Here is a 21,401-nt window from a genome sequence, read left to right as displayed (position 1 = left end):
CCATGGTTTCTTCATTCTATTAACTTTTCATTCTTATGGCTTCTCTTAGGCACCTTATGCTTAAGTTTATACTCTAATACACACCTATGGCACTTTTTCCTCTCATGTCTCTTGTCGATGTTTCAAGCCTCTGTATATAGCATGTCACACTTGGCTCACTTGTTTTATCTTGCAGTCGAGTATAGACACTAATATGCATGCTCCAGATTGGCATCATAGTCACTTCTTATCTTTCTATCTTTTCATTTTTTATCTTTCTCTTTATCATTATTCATCATTACCTCTTCCTTTTAGGACCCCTGAGGAAGGCGTGTTTGCCGAAACATGGACCGTGTAGGGTCCGGTTGGATTTTTATCACAGTATTTTTTATCATTGTACTTTTTTAATTGAATTTTCATGGTTTTATATATCAGTGTTTAATAAATTATGTTCAGAATATCTGTATCCACAGTTTTTGTTTTTGTTTTCATCAGTGGATTGTTTTCACTGTGGATTATTGGGTCTCCCCATTTTTCTTTGTTGTGCTGCACCTGGATTTATTATGCATGTAAACTTGTAATCTGTTCTGAGCTCTCCTAGGAGGACGGGATATAAAACCAAATAAATAAATAACTATCAGGCTCTTAATCAAAAAAACATAGATGTTCAAAAAGCATCCTAAATCGGCACTTGGACATCCTAATCGCCAGGACAAGGTGTCTCAGCCTCTGTGTATCCAGAGCACAAGATGGCGTGGTAGAGGTGGGCTTTGGATGTTCCCAAGGGTGGGTTAGACATGGATGTCTTGCAGCGATAAACATTTTGCAAGACATCCTGGACGGAACTTAGACGTTTGGAACTAGACCTGTTTTAGAAGTAACTAAGTTCCACAAAGGTGACCAAACTGACCAAATGACCACTGCATTCATCAAGGTAAGACACTCCCACACTCCCCCAGTGCTCACTGACCTCATTCCACCACCCAAAAATGAGAACAAATAGGTCTCTAAAACAGCACCATCTGGTATGGGGAAGCCTAGTAGAACTGGTGGGTGGGCTAGTGAACCATAGAGAGGAGGAACTAGGCCTATAAGCCACTCTAACCACTACATTTATGGTAGAACATGTGAGCCTACCGAAACCTACTATACTGCCATATAGGTTATTTCATTGGCTTCCTCTCTTACTTTTTTAATACGATATTCGTATTCTGCTTTTTTCAGCAAAGTCAGTTTAGGCAATAGTGTAGCCTTTAGAGTCTTTGTTTAGTGTTTAACATTAGTTTAAAATATAGCTAGAATAAAGTAGCCCTACAGAGCATATTTTTTGTTGTTTATTTATATTATCTATAATAATAAAACCCTAAGCGCGCATGCGCACTCTTCTTGCGTGTTCCGTGATCAGTAGGTCCCTGGCAAATAGGAGTGCACATGCGCACTTAGGGTTCTGTTTTCGTGTAAGGCAGTTTGTCGTCTCCCCCCCCTGGTGCACCTGAACCCTCATTGACCCTCCCACCATGAGATGACTACAAACCTCCCGGCTCCAGCAGCATCCGCAGCACTCTAAACACACTGCTTCGCAGCCTTCTACTGCCCTGATTTCCTCTGCCGCATCCCTGATGGCATCATCAGAGACAGAGACGCGGCAGAGAAAATCATGGCAGTAGAAGGCCGTGAAGCAGCGTGTTTAGAGTGCTGCGGACGCTGCTGGAGCCAGGAGGTTTGTCGGTTGTCTCGCGGTGGGAGGGTCAGTGGGGTCGGCTGCACAGCAGCGGTAGTGGCGAGGGGAGATGGAAACATGCTGCTCAAGGGTTATACTGCGCAGGGGGATGGGAGGTAGGCAGGCTGGCTTCGGAGGGTGGGGGTGGGACAAAGTCTGGAAGGCAGTGAGGGGGACATAGGAAGGAGGCGCTGGGGGCATTAAGGACATAAGAGGCACTGAGGACACTAAGGCCACAGGACAGAGGCACTTGGGGCACTAAGGACATGGGAAGGAGGCACTGGGGGCACTAAGGACATGGGAAGGAGGCATTGGAGGCACTAAGGACATGGGAAGAAGGTACTGGGGGCACTAAGGACATGGGAAGAAGGTACTGGGGGCACTAAGGACATGGGAAGAAGGTACTGGGGGCACTAAGGACATGGGAAGGAGGCACTGGGGGCACTAAGGACATAGGAAGGGGCACTAAGGACATAGGAAGGAGGCACTGATGGCACTAAGAACATAGGAAGGAGGCACTGAGGGCACTAAGGACGGGACACTAAGGACATAGGAAGGCAGAACTGGGGGCACTAAGGACATAGGAAGCAGGCACTGAGGGCACTAAGGACATAGGATGGGATCTACTCTAGCACCCGTTAATGTAACGGGCTTAAATACTAGTTATTTATATACCACTTATATCCTAAGTGGTTTACATTCAGGTACTTTATCATATTTCCCTATCTGTCCCGGTAGGCTCAAATTCTATCTAGTGTACCTGGGGCAATGAGAGGATTAAGTGACCTGCCCAGGGTCACAAGGAGCAGCGAGAGATTTGAACCCACAGCCTCAGGATGCTGAGGCTGTAGCTCTAACCCCTGCGCCCTCATACTCCCATAGTTAGAAAATGTTCTTTTGTTTAGCTTTCAGTTAAGAGATGACGTCCAGAGACAGAGAGATCTGCACTGGTAAGACTTTGTTGGGGAAGTGTTTACAAACTTGGGTAAAGAGAATCCTAAAGCTAAATAGATAAGCTCAGGAACTTACTTTATTTTATTTAAATATTTGTTCACTTAGCAATGGAGTTTTAAAAACATAGAAGATGACGGCAGAAAAGGGCAATAGCCCATCAAGTCTGCCCACTCTAATGACCCACCCCCCCTTGATTTTACCCCCTAGAGATCCCACATGTGTATCCAATTTCCTTTTAAAATCTGGCACGCTGCTGGCCTCAATCACCTGAAGTGGAAGTTCATTCCAATGATCAACTACCCTTTCCGTGAAGAAGAACTTCCTGGTGTCGCCATGAAATTTCCCACCCCTGATTTTCAGCGGATGCCCTCTTGTGGCCGAGGGACCTTTAAGAAAGAAAATATCATCCTCCACCTCAATACGGTCCGTGATATATTTAAACGTCTCTATCATGTCTCCTCTCTCTCTACATTCCTCGAGTGAGTATAGCTGCAATTTATTCAGCCTTTCCTCATACGGGAGATCTTTGAGTCCCGAGACCATCCTGGTAGCCATTCGTTGAACCGACTCAACGCTCAGCACATATTTTTGGTAATGTGACCTCCAGAATTGTACACAATATTCCAGATGAGGCCTCACCATGGATCTGTACAACGGCATTATAACTTCGGACTTCCGGCTGATAAAACTTCTACGGATACAACCCATCTTTTGTCTTGCCTATGATGAAGCCTTCTCCACTTGATTGGCAGTCTTCATATCTTCACTAATGATCACCCCCAAATCACGTTCCGCCTTGGTCCTAGCTAAAGTCTCACCATTTAGTGTGTAAGTTCTGCACGGATTCCCGTTGCCAAGGTGCATGACCTTACATTTTTTAGCATTGAAGCTTAGCTGCCAAGTCGAGGACCAATGTTCCAATAGAAATAGGTCCTGCTTCAAGTTTCAAGTTTATTGGCTTTTAATATACCGACCATCAGCAAGTATCTGGCCGGTTTACAATAAAAATTTTAAAGGAAAAATTAAATAAATAGATAAATTTAAAATAATCAAAGTGTACACTGAAGACATTAACTAGACAAACTTGAAGGTGAGGAAAAAAGGGCTCGGCCCTCAGCTACAGACAAGGGTTGGCTCAGTTGACCCTTTTATAAACTTTGAGTTTACGCCCAGCAGTGTCTACGGTGAGCTGTCGAAGCTCAAGGTTAACAAAGCAATGGGGCCAGACAACCTGCACCCCAGAGTGCTTAGGGAGCTGAGTGATGTCTTGGCGGAGCCACTGTCCGCGCTCTTCAACCTCTCCCTTAGTACAGGCAGCGTCCCGTTGGACTGGAGGACGGCTAACGTCATTCCACTCCACAAGAAAGGCTCAAAGATGGAGACAGCAAACTACAGACCAGTGAGTCTAACATCGATAGTGAGCAAACTAATGGAAACTCTAATTAAACACCAATTGGATAAAATCCTGGATGAAAAGAATCTAAGGGATCCCCGACAACATGGATTTACTAAGGGGAGATCATGCCAATCCAACCTGATCAGCTTCTTTGATTGGGTGACGGAGAAGCTGGATATTGGGGAGTCCCTAGACATCGTGTACCTGGACTTTAGCAAAGCATTCGATAGTGTACCACACCGCAGGTTGCTGGGTAAGATGAGTTCTATAGGATTAGGTGACACATTGACGCAATGGGTTGGGAGCTGGCTTGGAGGTAGGCTTCAAAGGGTGGTGGTGAATGGCACCCCCTCCGAAATGACGGAGGTGATCAGTGGAGTGCCACAGGGCTCGGTCTTGGGCCCAATCCTATTCAACATCTTTATAAGGGACTTGGCAGAAGGGCTTCGAGGTAAAATAACATTATTCGCCGATGACGCCAAACTAAGTAATGTAGTGGGCAAATGCACAACAGACGAAGATTCAATGCCCGACAACATGATGCACGACCTACTCCTGCTGGAGCGCTGGTCTAAGACATGGCAACTCAACTTCAATGCCAAAAAATGCAAAATTATGCACCTGGGCAGCCAAAATCCATGCAAGTCTTATACCCTTAATGGCGAGATCCTAGCAAAAACGGTAGCAGAACGAGACTTGGGGGTAATCGTCAGTGAGGACATGAAGTCTGCCAATCAAGTGGAGCAGGCTTCATCCAAGGCAAGACAAATAATGGGTTGCATACGAAGGGGTTTCGTCAGCCGTAAGGAGGAAGTCATTATGCCATTATATAGATCCATGGTGAGGCCCCACCTGGAATACTGTGTGCAATTTTGGAGGCCACATTATCGCAAGGATGTGCTGAGACTGGAGTCGGTGCAGAGAATGGCCACCCGGATGGTCTCGGGACTCAAGGATCTTCCATATGAAGAACGGCTTGACAAATTGCAGCTATACTCGCTTGAGGAGCGCAGAGAGAGGGGAGACATGATCGAGACGTTCAAGTATCTTACGGGCCGCATCGAGGCGGAGGAAGATATCTTCTTTTTCAAGGGTCCCACGACAACAAGAGGGCATCCGTGGAAACTCAGGGGAGGGAAACTGCGAGGAGACACCAGGAAGTTCTTTTTCACTGAAAGAGTGGTTGATCGCTGGAACAGTCTTCCACTACAGGTGATTGAGGCCAGCAGCGTGCCCGATTTTAAGGCCAAATGGGATAGACACGTGGGATCTATTCACAGAGAAAGATAGGGGAGGGTCATTAGGGTGGGCAGACTAGATGGGCCGTGGCCCTTATCTGCCGTCTATGTCTATGATAGGGGGAAAGTTACATGTTAAAAGAAGAAAGGAGAAAGAGGGAAGAGGGTAAAACAAATAGGGTGGGATCGCTTTATAAAAGCGGTTGGTTAAATATAAAAAGAAGAAAAAGATGAAGAATGGAAGTAAATAGAGAAAGAAAAAGGAAAAGGAAAAAAAAACAAAAAAAAACTATATGTATGTGAAGGAAAATCTAAATACAGGGAAAGGCATCACTAAATAAGAAGTTCTTCAAGCTTATCTTAAATTTGTCGAGTTGATTTTCAGATCGGAGTAGTTGTGGCAGAGCATTCCATACTTCATACTGTCTGGCAAAGTGCTCTTACATACTATGTTGCATAGTTTGGCATCATCGGCGAATAATGTGATTTTACCCTGAAGCCCCTGAGTCAGATCTCCTACAAATATGTTGAAGAGGATCAGGCCCAAGACCGAGCCCTGCGGCACTCCATTGATCACCTCAGACGTTTTTGAAGGGGCACCATTCACCACCACTCTCTGAAGTCTACCGTTTAGCCAATCATTGACCCATGCAGTTAATGTTTCTCCCAGTCCCATTGATTTCATCTTGCTCAATAGCCTGCGGTGTGGGATGCTATCAAAAGCTTTACTAAAGTACACGACGTCTAGGGACTCCCCCTCATCCAGTTTCCTTGTTATCCAGTCAAAGAAACTAATTAGATTGGATTGGCAGGACCTGCCCTTGGTAAATCCATGTTGGCGGGGATCTCGTAGTTTCTTCTCGTCCAGGATCGTATCTAATTTATGCTTAATTAGTGTTTCCATGAGTTTACTCACTATGGATGTGAGACTCACCGGTCTGTAATTCTCAGCCTCTATCCTGCAGCCCTTTTTGTGGAGGGGGATTACATTGGCTGTTTTCCAGTCCAAGGGGACTCTTCTGGTACTCAAGGAAAGATTGAAGAAAGATTGAAGAGCACGGATAACGGCTCTGCCAGGACATCACACAGCTCTCTAAGCACCCTGGGGTGTAGATTGTCCGGTCCCATGGCTTTGTTCACTTTAAGTCTTGATAGTTCACCGTAGACGCTGCTGGGAGTAAACTCGAAATTCCAGAATGGGTCTTCTGAGCTTTGCCTTGCTTGCTTTGCCTTACCGGCGCCTCGCAGGTAAAGACTGAGCAGAAGTATTCGTTTAGTAGTTTGGCTTTATCGGAATCTGATTCTGCATAAGTCCCGTCTGCTTTCCTAAGGCGTACTATACCATCTGTGTTTCTTTTCCTATCACTGATGTACCTGAAGAAGGATTTATCCCCTTTTTTAATGTCCTTTGCTAGATTCTCTTCTATTCGAAGCTTGGCCTCTCTGACTGTCGCTTTGACAGCTTTGGACTTGGCCAGATAGTCTTCTTTTGCCTCTCTTCTTCCTGATTGTTTGTAGGAAACAAATGCTTTTTTCTTTTTCTTAACGAGGTCCGAGATTTCTGTAGTGAACCACTGGGGTCTGTTATTTCTCCGTCGTTTGCTTACTGTTTTTATATAGCGACTTGTTGCTTCATGTAGGGTAGACTTCAGGTTTGACCACATAGCCTCTACATTATTGGTTTCAGCATGGTCTTGCAGCGCCCGCTGGACAAAATCTCCCATGCATTTGAAGTCAGTGCCTCGAAAGTTAAGGACCTTTGTTGTTGTGGTTGATCTGGTGAAACCTTTCCTAAGGTTGAACCAAACCATGTTATGGTCGCTGGAGGCCAGCGTATCACCTACCGAAACTTCCGATACGCTTTCTCCGTTGGTGAGTACCAGGTCTAGTATCGCCTGGTCCCTAGGAAGTCTCTGTATACATAGGCTAACATTTCAAGGGGCTATTTTAAAATAGCTATACACTTCCCCCTCCCCATTCACGGTTTCGGCAATTGCGATTTCACATATTTGCGATTTTTGGGGGAGGGGGAAAAAAGAAAAAACCCACAGTTTAGCCTTCCCCCAGCATCCCAGCCTTACCTGGTGGTCTAGCGGGCTTTTGGGGCAGGAGCGATCTTCCTACACTCCTGCCCCTTGTAGATCGCCAATAGGAAATGGTTGTGGGGAGTTCCCGTCGTAGTCTCGAGAGACTACGGGAACTCATGGCAGCTATTTCCTATTGGCGATCTGCACGGGGCAGGAGCGTAGGAAGATCGCTCCTGCCCCGAAAGCCCGCTAGACCACCAGGTAAGGCCGGGATGCTGGGGGGAAGGCAGGAGGGAGGCGGGGGTGGGTTAGAGCCAGACCAGAAGATATTCACGGTATTTCACCATTCGCGGTCCGGCTCTGCCCCTATCCCCCGCAAATCCGGAGGGAGAAGTGTAGTATCAGTATAAAGCACCTGGTGGTGAGAAGAGCAAAAGGAGAATATGAAGAGAGGCTAGCCAGGGAAGCACAAAATTTCAAACCGTTCTTCAGATATGTTAAAGGGAAGCAGCCGGCTAGGGAGGAGGTGGGACCACTGGATGACAAAGATAGGAAAAGAGTGGTGAAGGAGGAAAAAGAAGTAGCGGATAGACTAAACATGTTCTTTTCGTCAGTATTTACAAAAGAGGACACATCCAACGTGCCAGAACCTGAAAAATATCTTCATAGGAGATCAAGCAGAAAAACTAACATCCATCGAGGTTAGCCTTGAGGACGTACACAAGCAGATAGATAGATTAAAAACTGACAAATCTCCGGGTCCGGATGGAATCCACCCTAGGGTATTGAAAGAACTAAAGGAGGAAATAGCGGAACTACAACAGAAGATTTGTAATATATCCCTGAAAACAGGCGTGATCCCGGAGGATTGGAAGATAGCTAATGTTATGCCCATCTTTAAAAAAGGGTCAAGATGTGACCCAGGGAACTACAGACCGGTGAGTTTGACCAGTTCCAGGGAAGATGGTGGAGGTGCTGATAAAAGACAGCATCGATGAGCACCTAGGAAGGAATAAACTGATGAAACCAAGCCAACATGGTTTCTGCAAGGGAAGATCGTGCCTAACGAACTTATTGCACTTCTTTGAAGGAATAAACAAACGGATGGACAAAGGGGACCCCGTAGACATCGTATACTTAGACTTCCAAAAAGCCTTTGACAAGGTACTCCATGAACGCCTACTACGGAAACTGAAGAACCATGGGGTGGAAGGAGACATACACAGATGGTTCAAAAATTGGTTGGCGGGAAGAAAGCAAAGGGTAGGAGTGAAGGGCCGCCTCTCGGACTGGAGGAGGGTCATGAGTGGAGTTCCACAGGGGTCGGTACTCGGACTGCTGCTGTTCAATGCATTTATAAATGATCTAGAAACAGGGACGAAGTGCGAAATAATAAAATTCGCAGACGACACCAAACTATTTAGTGGAGTTAGGACTAAAGAGGACTGCGAATATTTACAAATAGACTTGAACAAACTAGGAAAGTGGGCGATGAGATGGCAGATGAAGTTTAATGTACAGAAATGTAAAGTCTTGCATGTAGGAAACAGAAACCCGAGGTACAGCTATACGATGGGAGGGCTGGTAATGGGTGAAAGTACCCAAGAAAAGGACTTGGGGGTAATAGTGGACAAGACAATGAAGTTGTCAGCACAGTGCATAGCCGCCTCTAAGAAGGCGAATAGAATGCTAGGAACTATCAAGAAAGGTATTACAACCAGAACGAAATAAGTTATCCTGCCATTGTATCGGGCAATGGTGCGCCCACATCTGGAGTACTGCGTCCAATATTGGTCGCCGTACCTTAAGAAGGATATGGCGATACTCAAGAGGGTCCAGAAAAGAGTGATACGATTGATAAAATGTATGGAAAACCTTTCATATGCTGAAAGATGAGAGAAACTGGGGCTCTTTTCCCAAGAAAAGTGGAGACTTAGAGGGGACATGATAGAGACTTACAAGATCATGAAGGGTATACAGAAAGTAGAGAGGGACAGATTCTTCAAACTTTTGAAAACTACAAGAACGAGAGGGCATTCGGAAAAGTTAAGAGGGGACAGATTCAGAACCAATGCTAGGAAATTCTTCTTCACTCAAAGGGTGGTGGACGACTGGAATGCGCTTCCAGAGGGTGTGACAGGACAGAGTATGGTTTTGGGGTTCAAGAAGGGATTAGATAATTTCCTGAAGGGTATAGATAGAGAATTACTATACAGGTCCTGGACCTGATGGGCCGCCGCGTAAGCGGACTGCTGGGCATGATGGACCTCTGGTCTGACCCAGCAGAGGCACTGCTTATGTTCTAATAGGCACAGGCAGCTTCAGTTTAGACTTGACAACATTACAAAATAATAATAAAAAATAAACATTATCATATCCTAACATATAACTAGAAATCTTGGGGACCTTAGTGTACATATTCTAACTCCCTTAGCAACTTAACAAATAAATCACCAATATTAAGATGCAGGCAGCATTCCATCAGCAAGATGAGGGCTATCTAGTCTTTTGCACTGAGTGTCACATGTTTGATTATCTCCCAGTTGGTGAGAGGTCTTGTGTGTGTGCTCGGTGCAAAGAGCTCCTAGCATTCAGGGATCGGTCTGATCTCTTGAGGTTAGAGTAGCAGACTTGGAGGAACTGAGGGAGACAGAGAGGAGCAAAGAGGAAACCTACAGGGACGTTGTAAAGAAGTCCCACCTCCAGTCTGGCAGAAGGGCTTCGAGATAAAATAACATTATTCGCTGATGACGCCAAACTAAGTAATGTAGTGGGCAAATGCACAACAGATGAAGATTCAATGCCCGACAACACGATGCACGGCCTACTCCTACTGGAGCGCTGGTCTAGGACATGGCAACTCAACTTCAATGCCAAAAAATGCAAAGTTATGCACCTGGGCAGCCAAAATCCATGCAAGTCTCTCATACCCTTAATGGCGAGATCCTAGCAAAAACGGTAGTAGAACGAGACTTGGGGGTAATCGTCAGTGAGTACATGAAGTCTGCCAATCAAGTGGAGTAGGCTTCGTCCAAGGCAAGACAAATCATAGGTTGCATACGAAGGGGTTTCGTCAGCCGTAAGGCGGAAGTCATTATGCCATTGTATAGATCCATGGTGAGGCCCCACCTGGAATACTGTGTGCAATTCTGGAGGCCGCATTATCGCAAGGATGTGCTGAGACTGGAGTCGGTGCAGAGAATGGCCACCCGGATGGTCTTGGGACTCAAGAATCTTCCATACGAAGAACGGCTTGACAAATTACAGCTATACTCGCTCGAGGAGCGCAGGGAGAGGGGGGACATGATCGAGACGTTCAAGTATCTTACGGGCCGCATCGAGGCAGAGGAAGATATCTTCTTTTTCAAGGGTCCCACGACAACTAGAGGGCATCCGTGGAAAATCAGGGGCGGGAAACTACGAGGTGATACCAGGAAATTCTTTTTCACTGAAAGGGTGGTTGATCGCTGGAATAGTCTTCTACTACAGGTGATTGAGGCCAGCAGCGTGCCTGATTTTAAGGCCAAATGGGATCGGCACATGGGATCTATTCACAGGGCAAAGGTAGGGGAGGGACATTAGGGTGGGCAGACTAGATGGGCCGTGGCCCTTATCTGCCGTCTATTTCTATGTTTCTATGAGGGAGGTAATCTTAAAGGAGAGCATCATCCTGGTGAAATAGGAGGCAATCCTGTAGCCAGGCCCTGCCCACTAGAGGATGCCGTGTCCTTTCACATCAAGGATGTGTCTCCAGTGGCTTCTGCCCAGGAGGGAAGGGTTAGGCTGGGAGATAGTGGGAGATTCAATCATTAGGCATGTAGATAGCTGGGTGGCTAACAGACGTAAGGATTGCTTGGTAACATGCCTGCTTGGTGCTAAGGTGGCAGACCTCGTTTGTCACCTAGATAAGATTTTAGATAGTGCTAGGGAAGGAGTATGCTATCTTGCTACATGTGGGTACCAGTGACATAGGGAATGTGGTAGGGAGGTTCTGGAAGCCAAATTTAGACTCTTAGATAGGAAGCTAAAATCCAGAATTTTCAGGGTAGCATTTTCAGAAGTGCTTCCTGTTTTATGTGCAGGGCCCAAAAGACAAAACAGACTGACTATAGTAATAATGTTTAACAGTGAGGAGGGAGTGGACCTCAGCTAAGTGCATTACATCATTTTGTCCATATAGAGAACTTTTTGTTATAAGTTTTGGAATAACACTGCATTGAGTATATGAACCTATACTTTTACCAGTGACCAGAGAGTGATTTTCTACATGTAAATGCAATGATTGGATGGTAAACTCTTCCTTTCAAGAGGTGGTTTTCACCCCCTCTTCAGGGTTTCACTTCTCTGAGCATTTTTTGAACACCAGTAGGTCCACTCCCTCCTCACTGTTAAACATTATTACTATAGTCAGTCTGTTTTTTCTATCATTTAGCAATTTTCTGACTACATTGATATATATCCCTGTATCCTCTTAAACGGGGCCCAAAAGACAGGCAGAGCTTCAGAGTAGTGCTGCCTGATTCAGTGAAAAATATTTTGATTCAATTCGATTCACCCTGTTGAATCGGTTTTTCGATTTGATTCGATTCATTTTCAATGACACAGCTTTTTAAGTTTAAACATTTTATTTAAATAAGACAATATCAAGGAAATTGGGTGGCACTACCATATTCCCCCTCCCCAGCCCCCTTCCCGATTCTCAGCTTCCCCAGGCCCAGAGCATCCCCAAAGAAATAGGCTCCATATTCCCTTCCCTAGGCCCCTCCCCAGAGCATCCCCAAAGCCCCAGCTTCCCCAGAGCAACCCCAAAGAAAGGACCCCATATTCCCCCTCCCCAGCTCCCCCAATTCTCAGCTTCCCCAGGCCCAGAGCATCACCAAAGAAATAGGCCCCTTATTCCCCCTCCCCAGCCCCCTCCCCGATTCTCAGCTTCCCCAGAGCATCCCCAAATAGTCTCCATATTCCCGCTCCCCAGCCCCCCTCCCCGATTCTCAGCTTCCCTAAAGAAAGGTCCTCAGCTTCCCCCTTTGCCCCCCCCCAGTTCCATGGCCTCAGGAAAAGAAGAGAGAACTGCAGCAAAGAGATCCTATACTTACGCTTAAAGTTAGATGCGGGGACTCGAGAGGAGAAATGCTTTTGGGAACGAGCCAACCAAGAGCCAACAACAACAAAAAAAATCAACGTGCTTGCAAGTTGCCACCACCGCCACGGATCACACACTCGTTTTTTTTTTTCTCCTGCACTCATTGGTTGTGAGCGCCTCCGCCTCCACCATCTATTTTCCCAGCCCGCTGCCTGGGGAGATGATCTGCGGTTACTCTAAGGCCGCCACCGGCGCTTACAGGAGAGTTAAGTCAAGGGATCACTCACTTCCTGGAGAGAACCCACCCCTTGCTCCCCCCTCCCCCCAGCTCTGATCAGCAGCAACCAGGTTTGCCTTTCCTGTTGCCTCCGGCTCTTTCACTTTGACATGTCTGCATTAGATGAAGGACTCCGGCGGCTGCAGCAGAAGAAAAGCCTGAATGCGAGTGGGTCTCAAGGGGGCCGCCCTTTGAATCGGTGAGTTTGATTTTTTTTTTTTTTTTTTTTGTGCAAATGAATTGATTTGAACCGATTCACCCAAAGTGAATTGGTGAATCGATTCGAATCGTGAATTGGGCAGCACTACTTCAGAGTCTCAATGCGTGGATGAGGTGATGATGCAGGGAGGAGGGTTTTAAATTTATTAAGAATTGGGCCACATATTGAGGAAGGGGGACCCTATTCCACAAAGATGGGCTCCATATTAACCAGGTGGAACCAAGCTGCTGGCATCAACATTTAACAAGGAGATAGAGCAACTTTTAAACTAGAAACAAGTGGAAGGCTGATAGTTGCTCAAAAGAGCATGGTTCAGAACAAGGTATCATTAAAAGATATCATCATAAAACGGAAGACAGAGCATCCCAATAGCGAGATTGCAATACAGGCCACAGTAGACCAGGTTTCCTTAAATAGAGAGCAGGTTGATTTTAAAGATTGTATATTATCCATGCCAACTGCTGAGCAAATTATTTGAAATGACTGTATGCAAATACCAGAAGCCTAAAAAACAAAGATGGGATAGTTATATCTATCTTTTTATTTAGTGTCATCTATTCTAATTGGCATCTCATAGACCTGATAGAAGGAAGATAACCAATGGGACACTCATACTGGGGTACAAACAATATCGTAGTGATAGAGTGGATCGAATGGTGGAGGGGTAGCGTTATATGTTAAGGAAGGCCTTGAATCGAATGGATTGAAAATTCTACAGGAGCAGAAACACACTTTGAAACCCCAATGGGTAGAAATTCCATATGGTAAGGGGAAAAAGGATAGTGCTAGGAGTGTACTACCCTCTGGCTAGGATGAACAGACAGATGTTGAAATGTTATCAGAAATTAGGGAGGCTAACACAATAATAATGGGTGATTTCAAATACCCCGATATTGATTGGGTAAATGGAACATCAGGGCATGCTAGGGAGAGAAAATTCTTTGATGAAATCAAAGAATGCTTTATGGAACAGCTGGTTCAGGAACTGACAGGAAGCGAAGCAATTGTAGACCTAGTTCTTAGTGGAGAGCATGATTTTCAAAAGGCATTTGTCAAAGTACCTCAGGAAAGACATCTGAGGAAATTGGAAAGTCATGAGATAGGATGTAATGTCCTATTATGGATTAAGGAATGGCTGAAAGGCAGTAAACAAAGAGTAGGTTTAAATGGTCAATATTCTCATTGTAGAAGGGTATATAGTAGAGTTACCAAGGGGTCTGTCCTGGGACCACTGCTTTTTAACATATTTATCAATGATCTAGAGAGGATAATAACTAGTGATATAATTACATTTGCTGATGACACAAAGTTGTTAAATTTCAAGAGGGTTGAGAAAAATTGCAATAGGACCTTGGGAGACTGTGCATCAAAATGACAGATGACATTTAAAGTAAGCAAGTGCAAAGTGATGTATGTGGGAAAGAGGAACACAAAATATAGACACGTAATGCAGGGTTCCACATTAATAGTCACTGCCCAGGAAAAGGATTTGGGCTTCATCGTGAGGATATGTTGAAACCCTCTGCTCAATGTGCGGCAGTGGCTAAGAAAGTAAATAGAATGTTAGGAATTATCAGGAAAGGAATGGAAAATAAAGACGAAAATGTTATAATGCCCTTATATTGCTCTATGATAAGGCCGCACATCAAATACTATGTGCAATTCTGGTCATCGTATCTCAATATCGATATAGCTGAATTAGAAAGGTACAGAGAAGGGCGATGAAAATGATAAAAGGGATGGGACGACTTCCCTTTGAGGAAAGGTTAAAGAAGCTAGGGCTCTGCAGCTTGGAGAAGAGATTGCTCAGGAGTGATATGATAGAGGTGTATAAAATACTGAGTGGAGTGGAAAGAGTAGATGCGAGTTACTGGTATACTCTTTCCAAAAATACTAGGACTAGGAGGCATGCAATGAAGCTACTAAGTAGAAGATTTAAAACACACCAGAGAAATATTTCTTCACACAATGTGTAATTAAACTCTGGTATTCATTGTCAGAGAATATGCTTAGCAGGGTTTTAAAAAATCAGCTTAGCAGGGTTTTAAAAAAATCTATGGATAAATTCCTATAAGAGAAGGCCATAGGCCATTATTGAGTTGACTTGGGAAAATCTACTGCTTATTCCTAGGATAAACAGCATAACATCTGTTTTACTACTTGGGATTGAGGTAGGTACTTGGGACCTAGGATGACCACTGTTGGAAACAGGATACTGAGCTTAATGGACCTTCGGTCTGTCCCAGTATGGCAATTCTTATGTTCTTGTGTTCTGTTCTTCTTTATTCTGTATAATGTACCCATACAGGTCTGCTGAACAGATCAGAATGATGCTGCAACCAGCAATAGTCAAGAAATCTGAAAAGGTACATTCCAAATACAAGTGAGGGAGGTACATTCCAAATAGAAATGAATATGGTGCATTCCAAATACAAATGAATAAGGATCCATCAAGATCAAATGCTTAAATGTAAAACATAAATGAGAATAAAGAAAATCTTACCTTGTCAAATCTAAATAAACCAGCTCCTTTAAACTGCTAAAAGTGAAACTGTAGAGTGCTGAGAGTGCATTGAAGCTGAAGTCTAAGTTCTCTGTAGTAAATGGGAGACTTTCTGGAACTTCCTTCAATCCTAGACCTTCACAACTGTAGGTTTTGTTAACAATGACCTATGAATAAAATATATGCCATCTTGAATACAGGTATAGCTATTCTTTTTTCACAAATAAATCTGTGGTTACATTTTGCTTCTTCAATTCTCACCTACAGATGTAAATAAATGCACCAAAATCCATAGGAATTTAATGGGCTTTGGCACTTACCATGACAGTATTGCAACTGCAGCTTTGTAAAAGGAGCCCTTAGGCATTAGACAAAACAAAGTTATACAGGCAGTAACATAGTAAAAGGGGGTGCCTCTCTTCCTCTCCGCCCCCCACGTACCTCCTTAAATGTTTGGTGCGAGCAGCATCTTCCACTTAATGCTCGTGCCAACGTTGGCTTCCTTCTGACGTCATTTCCTGGTTGAGGAACCAGGACGTGATGTCAGAAGGGAGTTGAGGCTGGCGTAAGCAGTGGGTGGAAGATGCTGCTCACACCAGAGAACATTTCAAATGGTACACGGGGGTGCCCAAGCAGCAGGGAAGAGTGTGGGTGGGTGTGTTGGGGGGCACTACCACCCTGGACGCCAACCTCCTTTGCTATGTCTCTGAGCACAGGGTTATCAAAAAATATCACAAACAGCAAGAGATAGTCATGAGATTGATGGTTTGTTAGATTTATGGAAAGTCTCTATGGCGAATTTAGAAAAGATTAAGGTCTATGTATCAAATATATTTTTCATTTGTATTTATGTAAAAAATGTATCCCATATTATCTAAAAATTTTAAGTGGAAGGCAATGAAACATATGCAATTAAATATGTGAGGAGGGGGATTTCTGTGTTCACTGAATCTTTCAAACTGCAGAAATTCAGCAAACAGGCCTATGATGTTATAGGAAACTGTCTGTACATTTATATAGACTCCTCTTGAAAGGTCACTTGGACACACAAAGTCAAAGGCGTGAAGAAAATACAAGTTTTATTCACAGCATGCATGCTGGACCCCTGAGCTCCAAGCTGGCTCAGAAGTGCCGAAACCAGGAAGTTACTCTTATCTATTCAGCTTACAATGTGGTAAGGTAGGGACATACATTTTAGGCAGATGAAGTCAATAGATTATACACTGTTTTCAGCTATGTAGGCCAGAGCAATATTTTAAACAACAGTTAACTATTTCATGACCCTACATTCCCCCCTTTCAGGCTGGCGTACCTAAGGAGCCAAGCCTGACAAAATAAAGTTAGGGGTCAGGAAAGTCGGGGTCCCCAGTGGGTAAGGGACGATACTGGGAGAGGGCCAATGCAGCAGTGGAACGTTTGACAGCAGAGTCCATAGTTCAGTGGAGCAGCTTTATGGCTATGGGGACCACACAGGGCAGGCAGCAAAGGAGCAGAGAAGACAGGGCGGCAACCAGCAAGATGATATTCAGTGCTGAACCAGAGGGCAACCAGGAGCTGAAGGTACCAGAGATCCAGTCTGCAGTAAGATCACGCCAGGTCTGCTCAGGAACATGAGCCAGTTTGGTGATACGATCCACATCGTTTTCAATCACTTTACTCAAGTTCAAGGCAGCAGTTGGAGAGGTTGAATTTATCACAGGCACAGCAGCTAGTAAATAGTCCAAAGCTAGACGATTCTGATAAATAGCAGTGCGCATTTTAGCATTCGCTCTGCCAATGGTACTCAAAGCTCGGGAGGTCTCATTGGTTATCAGTTCGAGTACAGCTTGTAGATAAATAATGCAGTTCAGCATATAGATTGGGGTCCGATAGCCCCAGATGTCATCCTCGGTCCATGTGGCAGGTTCATAAGCAGCAATGATCCGTTCTGCAGGCCAGTCATCACCCCATTCACCTATTTTAAGGGAATTGGTGGAAGTAGACCACTTTTGGCGACCTCTGGTGTTGAATACAGGGGCTCCCAGGTGTTCACCATCGGGAAGAAGCTGGGACGAATCATGCGAAGCACACGTACCAGTCTAGTTAGCAGGCAATCAAGAGTAGGCAAACAGATCACAGAGCCAGTATCAACTATCAGGAGCTGACCATCATTCATAGGAAGTTCCATTAAGCAGTGTCTGAAGGGCGCTGAAGACAGTGGGAAGCAACAATGGAGGTTCACAAGGCCCATCGTGAAGGTCGTGGACCTGACGTAAAAGTGAGGGTCTGTGAAGTCAGGTTTAACATGTCCAGCTGCTTTGCCTCCCATAGCCACTGTTCTCCCATACCAGTCCCTCCTCATACAAAATAATTGCTAACATTAAGAGTCTGACCTATAGTTTCAGCAAACTATATAAACAGATTTCTAGTGATTACAGGATATCAGTATCTACTTTCATAAAACTGGGGAAACACCAAAGAGTGATGGACAGGAGCACATGAGCGGGATACAATTCAGACATATACATCAGTACCTGAGTCTCACCTTTTACCATCAATATACAATGCCATGCAGTCTCTGGCCTTCTGGACTTGGACATTGGCATTCCAGTTATATGGGTCAGTGATAGTGAAAACCATGGGATTACAGTAGCCTGTAGTACACAAGGGGCCGGAGCTAGGACCTATAGTAAGGGAGGCAGACGGGGTATTCTTTCTCATAAAGGACAGGCTCCACCATTAGTGAAGGTTTCCTCATAGGGGCAGTTCTTAAAGGCATCAGGTTATACAGACCTATATACTTAGCACATTTGGTATAATAACGCTGTCAATCTAGGGAGCCACACAAAACTGAATTAGGGGTAGTAACATGACCTTGAGAAACATCAAATAGCACACATGTATCACAATACAAAGACACCGGGCGAGTGGGGTCTACAATAAGAGTCTAGTTGATAAGTGGACCCTCAACATCATCAATGTAGATTTCCGCCCACTTTTAAACTTCATCACCAGTAGGTTGAAAACAGAAAATACCCTCAAATGTTTGACATTTTCTGTACTTAACTCCTTCATGCAAACAAACATCAGGCAAAGGGGCTGCACTTGTTAAGTACAAAATACAGAAGAAAGAAACATAAGTGAGGGCAACACAAATATCATATCTATATATACTAACATAGGAAGCTCATTTTTCTTTCAGGCACAACTTAGAAAACTTCAAACAGTTATACTCAAGACACTTGCTAAAGGCAGTGTGAACCACAGGCAGTCAATTAAACTCAAACACTTATAAAGAATTATATTCAGAACACCTGCTAAGTACAGTGGTAAATATTCAGAACTTTTGAGGTCTTAGAAAGCTTCAGCTGAAGATCCGTGTTGTAGTGGAACCAAGTTTCATGTCCGGACACCTTGACAACTGTAAGAGAAGAAATTATTACAGTAAAAGGACCTATCCACCTAAGTTTCAGGGGGTCTGACTTCCAAGTTTTAGCCATACTGTATTTACAGGGACATACCCATGGACTTGTGTAGCTATCGATAGTGGGGCCCTTTCCAGGACCCATTTGTGGAGCTCTTAAAGGGCTTTAGCTAAAGACTGGACCTGACTCTGGAGGATATCTGATCCCAGAGTAGCAAAGGAACCAGGATCTGGGTTCACAATGGGTGGTGGCCGGCCGGACATGAGCTCAAATGGGGCTTAGATGGGATGCATCTAATCTGAAAAAGAACAGAAAGCAGCAGGACAGGCCAGGACAGATTAGTTTCTTCAATTCATTTTGTGAGAAGGGTCTTAAGAGTTCTATTTATTCTTTCGACCTGACCAGAGCTCTCAGGATGGTAAGCAGCATATAATTTCTATTCAATTTGGAGGGCCTGAGCAATTTGTTGGACAACATCGGCAATGAAAGCAGGGCCATTGTCACTGCCTATAAAAACAAGGAGATCAAGGCACGGAATTATTCAGGAGGTGTTTGGTTACGTCTCTGGCGCGTTCAGTGCAAATAAGGAAGGCTTTGACCCATCTAGTCAGGGTGTCTGTGAAGACTAGGAAGTGACTGAGGGAACGGGAAATGGGCATGTGGGTAAAATCTACAGACAGAACCTGCATCGGATATGTTCCAATAGGTTGGTATCCAAGAGGTGGCAGTCATCTGATTGGGAATTTTATTCTAGAACCGACAACACACTGTCGGACCATATTCCGGACTAGCTGATCAAGGTGATTGATAAAGAAATGTCTCTTGAGAGTCAATTTTAATAGCGGGTTCTCCAGAGTGTGCCAGATCATGGCATCTTTTGACAATTGTGAGGGCCAGGTGTTGAGGAATAACTATGAGGGTGTTGTGCTTGCGTTTGAAGTATCAGTGTGTGGGTCTGGATTGGCACTTGAATTGGCGCATTTTGTATCCACCCCCCTTTCAGGACAGACTGGCCCAAAATAATGCATGCCCAAGTCTGTTCCTGAGAAGCGTACTGGGGTGTAAGGGAATCCAGAAAAGGAATGATTGTATACAGAGGGGCCGAAAGAGGGGGCAGAGACTGGCAGCTCGGGCTGTGCGGTCGGCAAGGGCATTGCCACGAGAGACAAGGTCCGTCACGCATCTGTAAGCATGGCAGTGCATAACAGAAACACGTGAGGGTAGTTGTACGGCCTCAAGAAGGTCAAGAATGAGGGGAGCATGATGGATCAGGCGGCCGGAGGCTGTAATGAAACCTCGATATTTCCAGATGGCCCTATGGGAATGCAAGTTAAGGAAAGCATATTTGGAGTCAGTATATATATTGCAAGACTGAGAGGCAGAGTGGCGCAAGGCAGAAGTGAGGGCATACAGCTCAGCTTCATGGGCAGAAGGGCCAGAGGGCAGGGGCCTGAGTCAGAAGTTTTTGGAGGCAGCGAAAAGACCGCTCCTGAAGTTGGGTCCAGACAAAAGGGGCTGAGTCAGCGCCTTTGGTGGAATCATACAGAGGACGAGCAATAGTAGAGAAATCAGGGATCCAGATGGGACAGTATCCTGCAATACTGAGAAAGGTGCTCAGAGCCTTGCAGTTATCAGGGACAGGGAGACTACAGACAGCCTGGACACGGGTGTAGGAAGGGACCTGGATTTGAAAGCCAAGGTAGGTGACACGAGGAAGGCATACTTGAAAGCAATGTAAATATGGCCACAGGAAAATTTAAAAGGCAGACCCACTATCTGAAAGACTCAGATAAATAATAATAATAACAGTTTATATACCGCAATACCGTGAAGAGCTATGTGGTTTACAAAAGATTAGAGAAGGTACAAAATAATTGAACTTAAGATGTGTACTAACACATAAGAATTGTTCTCAATCCCTATTCTATATCAGGTTCCTACCCCAAAGAGCTGACTTATAAAATTAAGCTAAATGCAGTTCTGGATCCACCCACTAAGCAAGGTAGTCTGACACAAGCGCTCTCTAAAGCAGCAGTCCCTTCACTATCAGCTGACTGGCAAAAATATTTACTTCAATACAAAAGCATTCCTAAAAATTACATTGTTATACCTAAACTTACATTTTTTATATACAGAAATACAAAACAAAGATTGGAATATACAGTAAAACTTTGGATTGCAAATAACTTGGTTTGCAAGTGTTCTATAAGACAAGCAATGATTAAATTTTAACTTGCTATACCAGCAACGTCTTGCAATACACGTACATACAGTATAGAAGCATCACATTTTTACAACTGAGCCAATGGTTCCTCTCTATATGTCGCTGCAGGAATGCAGTGACTGTTCCAAACGAGCAAGGGCTTGCAATACAAGTATGTATATTTTTGTACACTAGTGCCCTGGAATACAAGCATACTTCTGGAACAAATTATGTCCCAAACCAAAGTTTTACTGTACTCACAAGTTTAAACATTGTTCATTTTTATTTTTTTTTACAATCAACATGGGTCTCAGTAGAGACTTACTCCCCCTTCCTACAGAATTTCACAAAGGAGAGAGAGTTGCTTAAAGATCAAAGAGATCAAATTACAGATGTA

The 21,401-nt window shown here is 44.5% G+C and overlaps 1 protein-coding gene across 1 annotated transcript in view; it reads right to left on the bottom strand.

The window, feature by feature from the left end:
- Positions 1-21,401, bottom strand: part of CD180 (CD180 molecule) — a 47,245-nt gene that overhangs the window by 10,306 nt on the left and 15,538 nt on the right. The window contains exon 2 of the mRNA XM_033929964.1: positions 15,398-15,564. Within this exon, the coding sequence (XP_033785855.1) occupies positions 15,398-15,564 (167 nt within the window). The remainder of the gene's footprint in view (positions 1-15,397; positions 15,565-21,401) is intronic.

This window comes from Geotrypetes seraphini, chromosome 1 (genome assembly GCF_902459505.1).
Source record: "Geotrypetes seraphini chromosome 1, aGeoSer1.1, whole genome shotgun sequence".
Taxonomy (NCBI): domain Eukaryota; kingdom Metazoa; phylum Chordata; class Amphibia; order Gymnophiona; family Dermophiidae; genus Geotrypetes; species Geotrypetes seraphini.
Note: the sequence above shows the minus strand (reverse complement) of the source record. Positions and strands in the feature narration are given on the sequence as shown.